At 36.7% G+C, this 13,909-nt stretch overlaps 1 protein-coding gene across 2 annotated transcripts in view; it reads left to right on the forward strand.

Moving 5' to 3' along the window:
• The first annotated feature begins 24 nt into the window (after nt 1-24).
• The window catches only part of Elp2 (elongator acetyltransferase complex subunit 2), a 49,585-nt gene continuing 35,700 nt past the window's right edge, over nt 25-13,909 (forward strand). Inside the window, exons 1-5 of one of the 2 annotated variants that reach the window (XM_046428343.2) lie at nt 25-203; nt 5,636-5,714; nt 9,223-9,293; nt 12,788-12,944; nt 13,474-13,551. In XM_046428343.2, the coding sequence (XP_046284299.1) occupies nt 66-203; nt 5,636-5,714; nt 9,223-9,293; nt 12,788-12,944; nt 13,474-13,551 (523 nt within the window). In that variant the 5' untranslated portion in view covers nt 25-65. The remainder of the gene's footprint in view (nt 204-5,635; nt 5,715-9,222; nt 9,294-12,787; nt 12,945-13,473; nt 13,552-13,909) is intronic. The other variant, XM_046428341.2, reaches the window with a different exon arrangement.

A 13,909-nucleotide genomic window follows, 5' to 3' on the forward strand; every position in this document is an offset into this window, starting at 1 on the left:
GCGAGTAGTTCCGCTCCCTGGGCGGAAGTGCGCGCCGCAGTCACGGCCGCTGACCAGCTGTCGTCATGGTGGCACCAGTGCTGGAGGCGTCTCACGTGTTTTGCTGCCCAAACCGGGTGCGGGGAGCCCTAAGCTGGAGCCCCGGGCCGGGAGGACTTCTGGCCTTCGGCACATCCTGCTCTGTGGTTCTCTATGAGCCTCAGGTACGGAGGGTACTGGTCGCCGGATCGTCTATACTTCCAGTAGTGGAAGCCGAATTCTCTGTCGGGTCCGCCCGGGGTGGAGGCCTTGGCGAAGAGTCTCCTCTGGGTTTGCGGGACTCGCCGCTTTTTGTGCACTGTCAGTCTAGGGCCTTCGTGGCCCGTGCCCTGAAAGTGGCCTGTGAGCCCCGCCCTGAAGCCCTCCTTCCCAGGAACTATAGTACTGGTAAAGAATTCCTTTGGGTTTTACAAGAATTGAAATGTGGGTATGGGTTAAAGCCATCAATCCACAGATGCAATTTCAGTTCTGTATTTGCCTCACTATTGGTTACTAGACTTGCTGTATCAAATTTCACAGAAATATATGGATATTTTAGCTACGGAAATGCATATTTTACATAATGTGCCATTTTGGGGGAAAAGTCATAGGGAATGGGGATCCTCACCGCTGATTATAAGGCATTCCCTCAATTTAAAGTCAGTTAATTTGCGGGGAGTGGGGGAGGGGTGGGGGCTGATTACCCTACCAGACTTTTCAAGTGAGTAGTTTTTGCATGCCACCCAGAGTTCATTGTGACCCCATTTCTTCTGGATAATTTAAGATTATACAGTGAGTGTTGCATCTGAACAGGAGCCTCATAAAAGGTGCAATGCTGAACATTAAGATGTAGTGCAGGAAATGGCTGCGTGTATATCTTACCATACTGTCACTGGAAGAGGGTCCAAGGAATTCCCTGAGAGAGGGGTATAACTTGACTCAGTACAAGTGGGGCCCGGTGGGGTAAATGACCTACTCGATGGAAAAGAATTTCAGCATAGGCCAGCCAGAGACACAAATTATTTAAGCAAGAAGATGCACAATCAAGGGGGAGTGTGGGCTGTCATCTGAAGAGAGCAGGCCATCTCAAGAGAGTTTTTGGGTTCTTTAAAAATATATATACATATATATATATTTTAGTTGTAGATGGACACAATACCTATATTTAATTAATTTATTTTTGTGTGATGCTGAGGATAGAACCCAGTGCTTCCTATGTGCTAGGCAAACACTCTACCACTGAGCTACAATTCCAGCCTTGAAAGAAAATTTGATGAGGGTTGGACTTGGGAAGGTATGAGGGATGACATCAGTTTGGTGATCACAAGAATGATTTATGGTGGTGTGGTTGTTCTTAGGATCCTTAGGCTGATATAGTCTCCATTATCTGATCAGTTATTCTGATCAGTAGATAATGTTGGAAAGCCCTCAAGTTATAGTTTCTTAAAACATTGTATCTCTCTTTGTTTAGTCTGTTTATTGCATGGGCCAATTGACAGTGCACAAGGTAATTTTCATGAGTGAGTGAATTTATGGTTGCTCTTAAGATTTACAGTTTTCCTGGAAATTTTTCCCGGTTGGGAGAAGAACTAACATGGAAAATGACAGACTAGGAAAAATACGTGGAACTTTTGATATTTCTTTGTCCTTCCTTTTTGTCTCCTTCTTAGCTATTTTTTTTTCTTTTAGCCTACCTCAGTACTCCTTACTAATTAGATTTAAAATTCTATTATCTTCATACCCTTTGTAGATTCAGATTTCTGGATGAAAGTTTTTTTATTCACTTCTCACTGTCTTGAGTTTGTCCATCTCTTAGGGTTTTTGTTTCTTAGTTGCCACAAATTCTTTTTTTGGGAGGGGCGGGTACTGGGGATTGAACTCAGGGGCACTAGGCCACTGATCCACATCCCGAGCCCTATTTTTGTGTTTTATTTAGAGACAGAGTCTCACTGAGTTGCGTAGTGTTTCGCTTTTGCTGAGGCTGGCTTTGAACTCGATATCCTCCTGTCTCAGTCTCCAGAGCTTCTGGGTTACAGGTGTTCACCGCAGTGCCCAGCCTCTGCTATGCATTCTTAAGTAGCAAGAGAAAGAAGGTAAAACCAAGGATAAACTTTATAGTGACCATCAATCAAAGACTGACTCAGCTGTGGAAGTCCATCTTCATGCAGGAGCTTAATGGATTTTTTTCCATGCATTCTGTGTTTGTCAACTTTTTGTTGCTCTGACCAAAATACCTGACAGAAAAAAACTTAGAGGAGAAAAGATATATTTTGGCTTACAGATTTAGTCCGTGGTAAGCTGGCTCCATTGCTTGGGGCCTGAGGTGAGGCAGAACTGCATAGTGGAAGAGTGTGGTGGAGCAAAGGTGTTCAGCTCAAGGCAGTCAGGAAGCAGAGAGGAAGGGGATAAGGACCCTTAGTGACCTATTTCTTCCAATCATGCCCCACCTGCCTACAGTTTACCTCCCAGTAGTTGATTCAAATTATTAATCCATCAAATGGATTAATCCATTAATGAGATTAGAACCCTCATGATCTAAGCCCCACCCCTGGGTATTGCTGTATTGGGCACTAAGCCTTCAACACATGAATTTTTCCAAATCATATAACACCTTCCATCACATTGTTTTTTAATATACATGCAAAATTTTGTATTTATTTACTTTTCAAATACATCAAGATGTCTGATTAAAACATCCTCCATGATAGAAACTCTCACACACACATGAAATAATGCAATAATTTTATACCCCTGTACAAAGCACAAAATGTTTTCCACCTTTATTGAAATAAACACTCTATAAAAGTGCTAATTAGATCAATTCACTTTTTGCAAATTATCAGTTATGACAGTACACTGAATACATGCAGAAGAAAAATAAGCTGAGATATTGTACTCCTAAAATTCATGTTTTGTAACATTTGCTTTGGTTTGTGATTCAGGCTCTCAGACCTCCTTTTATTTTAAAATTTTAAAATAAATTAATAAATTAATTAATTTTAATTAGGTGTATATGACAGCAGAATGCATTTTGATTCATTGTACACAATTGCAGCACAACTTTTCATTTCTTTGGTTGTACATGATGTAGTGTTGCACCATATGTGCAGTCATACATGTACCTAGGGTAATGATGTCCATCTCATTCCCCATCTTTCCTGCTCCCATACCCCTCCTGACCCCTCCCTCCCCTTTGCCCAATCAAAGTTCCTCCATTTTTCCCAAGCTCTCCTGCTTCCATCACATTTGTTTTTTTTTTTTTTTTAAATATTTATTTTTTAGTTTTCGGCGGACACAACATCTTTGTTTTTATGTGGTCCTGAGGATCGAACCCGGGCCGCACGCATGCCAGGCGAGCGCGCTACCGCCTGAGCCACATCCCCAGCCCTTCCATCACATTTGTAAGGCTAACTTGTTGGCCATGTTAGGGGACTTTAATATATCAAAACAGAAGTATATTGAATTTAAGAAGTACTTGGTTTTATTAAGTATTTGCTTGTTGAGTGTTTCATTAAATATGGGGGTGGAGCATGTGAAATGCTTAAATAAAGTTTTGGGAATGATGCTCAAGTAGCACTTTTGTCATATTTTTTATTGATGCATTATAGTTGTATATATTGATGGGATTTATTGTTACATGTTCACACACACATACAATATAACAATATAACTTGACCAGTATCACTCCCAGCATTTCCCGCTTCCTCTCTACCTCTCACCCCTTGATCCCTTTTCTCTGCAGATCTTTCTTTGATTTTTAGGAAATGCACCCCAACCTTTGATTTCCTTTTTCCTTTCTGGCTTCCACATATGAGAGAAAACATATAACCCTCAATTTTCTGAGTTTGACTTATTTCACGTAACATAATAGTCTCTAATTCCATCCATTTTCTTGAAAATGCCAGAATTTCATTTTTCTTTATGGCTGAATTAAAGCAGCACCTTTTTTAAATTAATTTTTTAATTTATATATGATAGTGGAATGCATTACAATTCTTATTACACATATAGAGCATAATTTTTCATATCTCTGGTTGTATACAAAGTATATTCACACCAATTCATGTCTTTATACATATGCTTTGCATAATAATGTCCATCACATCCCACCATCATTTCTAACCCCATAACCCCTCCCTTCCTGTCCCACCTTTCTGCCGTATCCAGAGTTCATCTATTTCTCCCATGTTCCCCCTCCCTACCCCTCTATGAATCAGCTTCCTTATATTAGAGAAAACATTCGGCATTTGGTTTTTTGGGGATTGGCTAACTTCACTTAGCATTATCTTCTCTAACTCCATCCATTTACCTGCAAATGCCATGATTTTATTCTCTTTTATTGCTGACTAGTATTCCATTGTGTATATATGCCACACTTTTTTTTAATCCATTCATCTATTGAAGGACATTTAGGTTGATTCCACAGTTTCTCGCTATTGTGAATTGTGATGCTATAAACATTGATGTAGCTGTGTCCCTGTAGTATGCTGTTTTCAAGTCCTTTGGGTATTGACTGAGGAGAGGAATAGCTGGGTCAAATGTTGGTTCCATTCCCAATTTTCCATACTGAAACAGCACCTTTTTAGGGACCCTCTGGGCTAGCCTTAGGCTGGGTGGTGATTACATAGATAATGAATAATTACTGCTTCCTTTCTTGAGGATTTTTCATTCCAGTGGGAGAGATGATAAAACACAGTAAATTGTTTCCCAACCTCAAACAACCCATGTTTAAGTAGATTAGTGTGCATTTCCCTCTGTGTTCCTTTTTCCCAGTCATGAGATTCTGGTTGGCATACAAACAGGAATCCTGTTCTAGATTGTTTAACCTGGAAGTCAGTGCTGTTGACAACGGAGAAAGGTGTTAAAAAGAAGAAGGCACCAAAGAATTGAAAAGACAAGAAAAAAAGAGAAAAACTTAAAAAATTCAAGAAGAAGAAGTAGACACCATAGTCAGTTAAAATTTTCACTAGTGGGTGAAGTAAGAACACTCAAGTGTGGGACCATTTGGTAAAAGCAACAGGGTGAGGGTCAGCTGGGAATCTGGCAGGATGCCTTGCACGGATCTGATATATAAGTTCCTTAGTAGTTGTGGCCTCATGACTTTGTGTCATTGGGGTTAAAGAACCTACTTACTACCTGGTCAACCATGGAATGGAGAGTGAGCCCTTAATTTTATACATTCATTATGAATTTCTCTGACAACAGATTCTTTTGTTAAGGAAACCCTGAAATTAGTGTAAGCATGGTAGAGATAGTCCCTGAGCCTGTGGTGCAAAAGAAAGAGATTGGTTGTTTAACCTGGAAAGTCAGGACAGGTTCCCCAGAGGAGAAGGATAGGGGCCCTATGGGAGGGTAAGCAGAACTAGGCAAATGAAAACCTGAGAGTGTAATGAAAGCACAGGACACTGGGAATGTGGAGAGTGTTGAGAAAGGCAAGAGTGATATGGAGTGAATGGATGACTTACTCATAAAGTTTATGAATTGCAGAAGGCAGCTCTGTTGCTCTAGCTCTGATCTTTTTATTAGTATCAAAAACACTGAAATCTCATTTCTACTAATTTTTTAATTCCTCTGTAGGATAATTCTAATTTACTAACTGCTGTTTTCTTCTTTAAAGAAAAGGGTGGTTGTTACCAACCTGAATGGTCACACTGCGCGAGTTAATTGTGTACAATGGATTTGTAAGCAGGATGGCTGTAAGTATTAATCTGATTGTTAAATCTCAGTTTAATGGTTTTCTGATGAGATATAGTTAGTCATTTTTCTTTCATTACTTCTCTTAATGTAGCATTACCTTATCTAATTAGTTCAGTTGGAAAATAGAAGAAAAATGGAATGCCCAGTGTAATATTTGACTTCTATTTTTACTTTATGGTGGTTGGAACATAGATGACACAGCACTGATTAAGATGAGGGGCAAGACACCCCCTCCTCTATTGCCTACATCTTTTAAAAAAATTTTTTGTAGTTGTGGATGGACAATATTCTTTTATTTGTTTATTTTTATGTTTTAAGGATCAAAGCCAGTGCCTCACATGCTAGGCAAGCACTCACCACTGAGCTACAGCCCCAGCTCTGCCCATATCTTTGACTGAAAACCTGTAAGCAGGGCCTAAGCTGAGATTTTCATTCACATCCGGTCCCAAAGTACAGCTTTCCAGCAGCCATACATATATGATATTTCAATAGATTAAATACAGAAGTAATTGTGAAAATCCAGCTTCCCTCTAATAAAGTCAGTCATTAAGAAATTTGTGGAAATGTAAAACATGCCTCTGTTATTATTTTCTTAAAAAACACTGGTATTTTCCAAACCCCATAAAATGTTATTTTTGTCAATACATAATGAGCTTTATTATCATTTTTAAGTAAACTATTAATCAAGTACCTTTCAAATTTCTCAGTCTTGATTTCATATGGCTCATATAATCAAAAGTCTTTTGGAATCCTCAAAAGTTCTAAGAGTGTGAAGGAGTCCTGAGACCAAAATATTTGAAAATTACCAGACTACTGTGGATTATTTTTTTTCATCCCCAAGATTCACTGGCTCCATATTCTTAGTTAACATATTGATTGCTTTTAAGTGGTACTTCCAAAATCCAGTGGAATATCTAAAAGTATCTTGAAATATATGTACTGTAATATTGTTGTAGAATCTGAATTAAGTTTATTTTTCATTCTGATCTAGGCACAAATGTAGAATTTCTTGAATTAATGAGACTTTGCTATGATTTTATCTATGACATTTAAAAATGTTTAATAAGCTACTTATTTCAATTGGTAAAACAGGATTGGTCATGTATCAGGTTAGTAAAAACCACTAAGTAGTACAAGGAATGGCTGTTAATGCCTATGTGAAGACCATTAAAATTATATTAGTTGCAACGATCAGGCATCAAAGACTACTTGATTCTCTGTATAGGAATTTGTTATGAAATGTTAATTTGGGCTTGTGTACTTGATCTCTTTTTAAAAGTGAGGTTACATGAAATGAATTGATTGTGTATCATTGTAATCTATAACTATTATGATTGATTTCCTCTAAGAACGGGGATCTGTCCCCAGATAATTCAGATATCCTTTCCAGCCACTGCATAGGGACATATAAAAATTTAATAACACTACTTCATATTCTTAAAATGTCTGATTTTATTATATTACTTTTGTGTACTTTATTATAATTATTCTCAAAATCATGTAAATATATGGCTACATGACTTTGTGGTGCATGAAGAGATTGGAGTCCAAGATCCGAGTTGACCAGTAGCAGAGTTGGGACATGAGTTTGCGACCTCTGGAGTATAAGTCTAACAGAGTTTGTTTACTTATTTATTTATTTATTGAATATTTTTTAGTTGTGGACAGACACAATATCTTTGTTTTATTTATTTATTTTTATGTGGTGCTGAGGATCGAACCCAGTGTCTCACATGTGCCAGGCAAGTGCTGTACCACTGAGCCCCAGCCCCAGCCCATACTTATTTATTTTTTATAGCTGAAAAGATTTTATAATAATCTTTGGACTATCTTCCTGTTGCCTCCCTAAATATCTAGCACATAGGGCAGAGGAAATAAATAAATGGAAAATGTAAACTAAGCCAAAATTATGCTATTTTCTGGAACTTCTATTTTTTTTCTGTATCACCACGAAATTGTTAATGTTTAAAAGAGCTATTTTGAAGTATATGTCTAATCTAAAAAGTAAGTTGGATGCTTGATAGCAGCAGCTGATTGTAAAGTCTCATAAGTTATTCCTGCCAATAGTGTTTAGTGTGGATCAAATTATGAGGAAATAATCAGACAAATCCATATTGAGGGATATTACAAAACGGTCAGTCTGCACTGTCATTGTCAGAAAAAAGAGAGGAACTGGGAGACTATTCTAGATTAAAGAAGATTATAAAAATGTTGTTATGAGATATGATCCTTAGTTAGATTCCAAATCTAAAACAAAAAGTTATGAAAAGTGTTACTGGAATAATTTGGAAAATTTTAATATGGACTGTATATTGTATTGTAATATTGTGTCAATGTTAAAATTCTCCAGTGTGATAATTCTATTGTGTACATTAGGAAAATGTTCTAGTTCTTAGGAGATACATGGAAAACTCTTTGCAGTCACAGAGTTTGCAAGTTATTTTTTCCATCTTTTTTTGTTGGTGCATTATAATTGTACATAATGATGGGATTTGCTGTTACATATCTGTACTTATACACAGCATAACAATATAATTTAGCCAATATCACTCCCTAGCTCCCTCCCTGCCTCCCACCCCTTGATTGCTTTCCTTTTCTGATCTCCCTTTGATTTTCATGACATCCAGCCCCACCTTTGCTTTCCTTTTTCTTCTCTAGCTTCCGCATTTGAGGGAAAATATATAACCCTTGACCTTCTGAGTTTTGACTTGTTTTGCTTAACACAGTGGTCTCTAGTTCTATCCATTTTCCTGCAAATACCATAATTTTATTTTTATTTATGGCTGAATAAAACTCCATTTATGTATACATACATTTTCTTTATCCATTCATCCATTGATGGACATAGCCTGGTTCTATAGTTTGGCTATTACGAATTGTCTGCTATAAACATGAGTATGCATATATTGCCAGATGATGACATTGATTCTTGAGGGTAAATACCAAGAAGTGGTATAACTGGGTTATACGGTGATACCATGAGTACATGAGTCTAGCTTTTCGAGGAACTGCCACACTGATTTACATAGTGGTTACACTAATTTACAGTCACCAAGAGTGTAAAGGTATTCCTTTTTCTCCACATCGTCTCCTTTATTTATTGTTATTTGTGCTCTTGATGACTGCCATTCTGACTGGTATGAGATGAAATCTCAGTGTAGTTTTAATTGCAGCTTAATTTTTAATGGTTTGAAAAAAAATATGTACAAATTTAGAAAGTATAAGACATAAGGCAAAAGTTAATCTTGATGAATCCAGATAAGAAATGTAGGAGAGTTCTTATATGTTTTCCTTTCTTCTTCTTCTTTTTTTAAAAAATTATTTTTATTTTTTTATTTGTTCTTTTTAGATATACATGACAATAGAATGTATTTTGACATATTATGTGTACATGGAGTATAACTTATTCTAATTTGGATCTTATGTTTTGTATAACTGAATTAAAAAAATAACTGGGGTAATGAAATAAATAAAAATATTTACTAAGATATGATTTTTCTTTTTCAGCTCCTTCTACTGAATTAGTTTCTGGAGGATCTGACAATCAAGTGATTCACTGGGAAATAGAGAATAATCAAGTGGGTAGACATTTATAAGGAAACATTTCTATTTGCAAACTTTCCCCCTCATTTTTCCTGTCTTTCTTTTATGAAGTTCCATCATTTTTGTTTATCTGTAATCCAGATGCTGTATTTTCTATACTTCATAGGCCCTGTATCCCTTCCCCTATTCAGCTCTGTTCCAATATTCATATGCTTGCTTTCTTTTTTTCCTCCCCATATTCAATGTGCTTTCAATCATCTCTGTGAATTCCATGTCATTTTGGAATAATTTTCAAACTCTTCTTACATGGACTGTTCTGTTTTCAGTGGTAGTAAAAATTGTTACTGTGTTAACAGGGCAGGTACTGCCACATGAATTTAGGCCTACGTAAATCCTGAATGATATTATCTGTACTGAATGGTGTGGATGGTCCTCTACTGATGAACAATTAGATTGTTTCAATCTATTAGCAAAGATTAAAAGTGAAAAAAGTTGGTATATTAGATATCTGAACATCTACCATGCAGAAGATACAGATAAGGCAGAGTCCTCCTACTCATGAGTCATGTACATAGTTTTGAAGGCAAAATGAACTGGAATAATTACACGTCAGGTGATTCCATGCATAGGTGTGCTTACTTGTTGCCCAACAACCATAGTGCTATGGGAATTCAAAAAAGATTTAAGAGGTGGCCTTTGTGTTGAGTGTTAAAGTGCAATATGAGTGCCCTGGGGGAAATTAAAATGGAAAGGATCCAGGTGGGGAAAAAATAGCAATTTTATTACATGTACGAATCTTTTCCCCATCTCTTAAATCTCTTAGCATCCTTTGTAACTCTGAGGAACAGTTTAGGAAATGTTACTAGATCATACATTGTGGACAGTAGTTTTAGTGAAATACAATAGAAGATCATGTCAGAATTTGAATACTAGCTTTAAGTATTTCTTCTTTATTAGTATGCATTTGGAAGTCAGCAACAATTTTTAAGCCCAGGAATATGAGTATCAAAAGAAGATTAATCTGATACCAGAATGCCAAATTAGTATGGGAAAAAATATAAAGGGAAGGATATGGGATATATTTTTGAAGGAAAATTATTTTACTATTGACTGATTGGTTGTCAAAACAGTGTTGATCTGGCCCGGGGTTGTGGCTCAGTGGTAGAATGCTTGCCTAGCGTGTATGAGGCACTGGGTTCGATTCTTGGCAGGGGTATTGTGTCCACCTACAACTAAAAAAAATATTTTAAAAAAAGAGTGTTGATCTGATGGCAGGTAAATAAACAATGAAAAATGATGTGACTTCCTTTTAGGGCCCTGAGAGAAAGGTGTTTTTATAGAGAAAAATAGGGAAGTAGGAAGGACGATGTGGAATCAGTTGTAGACATGTTATTTGAACTGTAGGTTAGATAACCTGACTTATCCTCAAAAATAGAAGGCAGATATGGAGGTAGATTTTGGAGCCACCTGAACTTGAGTGGGGGAATGTAGCAAACTTGGCTCCTGTTTAGACCAATCTTGGCAGAAGAATCCAGAAAGAGATATTTGAGCATTTGTTTTTGACACTTTGAGGGGAGACTTGAAGACTCTTTCCTCAGTATTGTCCCTCTTATCTCCTGACAATAGAGGATTTCAGGTTAAGCAGTCATATCTGATGGCAGACAGCAGATGTAGAAAGGGGGAGAATGTGAGGCCAAACTGGGAGGAAGAGGAGAAAAAGGGGGCTGAAAGGCATAAAAGAGGGATGAAAGAATAAGGATTCAGAGGAAGGGGCCATATACTCTAACCTCCTTATGGGCTTACATGTTCTTCCCCATGTGCATTTCCTTGGGTGCTCAGTGCACTTTGACTGCTGATCAAAGGAAATCTAGAGCTGGGGATATAGCTAAGTTGGTAGAGTGCTTGCCTCACATTCACATGCACAAGGCCCTGGGTTCAATCCTCAGCACCACAAAAAAAAAAAAAAAGGAAGTTTAAGTTGGTGTAATAAGAGGTTTGGGTCTTTGAACAGTAAGCATTGTTTCTTAAAAAGCTAGTGAACTTGAGAGATTACTTCTGTTTTGTATGTGTGCACACGCATGCATGTGCTTAAAATTTTCTGATGCTTGAACTATAACCCTGCCTAAATGTGTAAAATGAATATTTTCATTATATTTAATTTTTTTAGGGGACAATGATATAGGTTCATGTAAATAAAATTTATAAATACAGAAAATTTTAAAGAAGGAAAAAAACTATACAAAATCTGAGCATAGTTAACTTTCTGAATAACAACATTCCAGATCCTTAGTTCTCTGTGTGTAATTATGCATAAAACAGATTGTACTGTGTGTGAACCATTTGGAAATATTTTTTCAAAGAAGCCATAGGTTAATGATTAAAGTTAGTGTACAGATCTTAATGCATAAGTATTAGCTACTTTGTTCAGTGGTAGATTTTTGCTTAAGTAATTGGGAAAACAACTGAGCAGACATTGAAGAAACACTTATTTTGTCAGACAATTTAAAGAGAAGATCTTTCAAAGGAAGTAGTGGAATCTTACACATTTGAAAGAAACTCACAGACCTGGGCTTGGGAAGCAGCTCAGTTTTAGAGCACTGTGTAGTATGCCAAGGTTCCAGGTTCAGTCCCTAGTACTCCCAAACAAACAAACAGCAAAAAAAAAAAAAAAAAAAAGCAGTGAAAAGAATACCAGAAGGAATGTTGCAGGGCAAGTAGATCAATTTGCTGAACAAATTTCCATTTCTGTGTTCCATTTTTCTGTTTTGCAGCCATACTTGGTATAAACATATTTACATATTATCACCAAAAACATTTTAACTTCACAGTGGAAAAAAAAAAAAAAAAACTGAAAGAAACTACTAAGATTACAGGGTTAACATAACTAAAATTTTGACAAACTGATTTGTGCCTCTTGTTATGGTCCACTTGTATAGTAATGCTGTTAGAATATATATCCTGAATCTATTCAAAATGTACATTCCGAGTTTATTCATGAGGAAACATCAGATTAATCCAAAAAGAAGGACATTGCACAAAGTTGGACTATATTCTTTAAAAAATGTCAATGTCATGGACATATTTCCATGGCAGTAGGCATACATTTATCTAAATTAGTAGGCATACATTTATCTATATTATCATTTTTATTGTATACATATAATGTATGTGTACTCTAATTTATTTCATCAGTTATCTATTGATAATTTTGGGTTGCTTGTGATTTTTCACTATTATAAACAGCATGTGGTGAAGATCCTTGTTGTTCATTTGTCTTTTACTGTTACTTGCTATACTAGTACTATTCTTAGAGTCAATTCTTTAATGTGACATTGCTGAGTTAAAGGGTGTTTATTTTTGTGTGCTGTTAACATAGACTTCTTGAATGTTTTCATTCTCTTCAACTTGGAGGCCTGTTTCTGTGCCATACATTAATTGGCACCTTTAATCCTATGATCCCAGCTAAATAAAGGTGAAACTGATAATTTCCTTTTTAATCATAATTCTTTTGTCTTTCATTCTGATTCAGCTTTTAAAAAAAGTTCATCTCCAAGGCCATGAAGGACCTGTTTATGCAGTGCATGCTGTTTACCAGAAGGGGTCATCAGGTGTTGCAGTACACACACTGATAGTTTCTGCTGCTTCAGATTCCACAGTTGGACTCTGGCTTAAAAAGGGTTCAGAAGGTAGGTCTGGAGGTATTATAATCCTGATGAATGAAATAGTAATTATCAAATGAAAGAAAACTAGAGGAGCATACCTACAACTTTTTCAAACATTCAGATAACTTTAAGAATGCTACAATTGTAATCTAAATGTTTTTCTTTTACAATCTTTTCAAAATTCCCCTACACCAAACTAACAATGTAAATTCCTTCTAAGCTTTACCACTGAGTTATATCCCAGGCCCTTTTTATCTTATTTTTTAGTTTGAAGCAGGATCTTACTAAGTTACTGAGTCTAGCTTGAACCTGCAATCCTCCTACCTTGGCCTCTTGTATTGCTGGGATTACAGATATGCGCCATCATGCCTGGCCTTCTAAGCATTTTTATGAGTCATTTTGTTCTGTGTAACCTTGTTAGAATTTAGTCATTTAATGTCACCTGGTCAAGTAAGGGCTTAAGATTGACTTCTCTCATCTCTCAGCTGATAGCCAGGTCTGTGATGGTCAGAGATGGTTGTTTATGGTATGGTGTTTTTAAATTTTTTCTTAGTAACATGCCTTCAGACGTTGAACTTTGGAAATGGATTTGCTCTGGCTCTCTGTTTATCCTTTTTGCCTAATACTGATGGTGAGTATCCTTGTAAGTATATAATAAAAGATCAATATATTTATATATCTCCATACAACTAGAGCCTAAAAGACCTGTATGTATCTTAATTTTATATTTGTTTGTTTTCACTTTTTTGGGGGTGTTTTTTTGGTGGTACTGGTGGCAGACCATGGGCTTCACACATTAGGCTGCATTCTGCCACTGAGCTATACCTCAGCCTTTTTTTTTTTTTTTTAAATATTTTTCTTAGTTGTAGATGGACACAACATCTTTATTTATTTATTTTTATGTAGTGCTAAGGATTGAACCCATTGCCTCATGTGTGTAAGGCAAGTGCTCTACCACTGAGCCACAACCCCAGCCCCGTACCCTCAGC

Source organism: Marmota monax, unplaced genomic scaffold (assembly GCF_021218885.2).
Source record: "Marmota monax isolate L192 unplaced genomic scaffold, Marmota_monax_Labrador192_F-V1.1 WCK01_AAM20220418_F8-fsc00031, whole genome shotgun sequence".
NCBI classification, from domain to species: Eukaryota; Metazoa; Chordata; class Mammalia; order Rodentia; family Sciuridae; genus Marmota; species Marmota monax.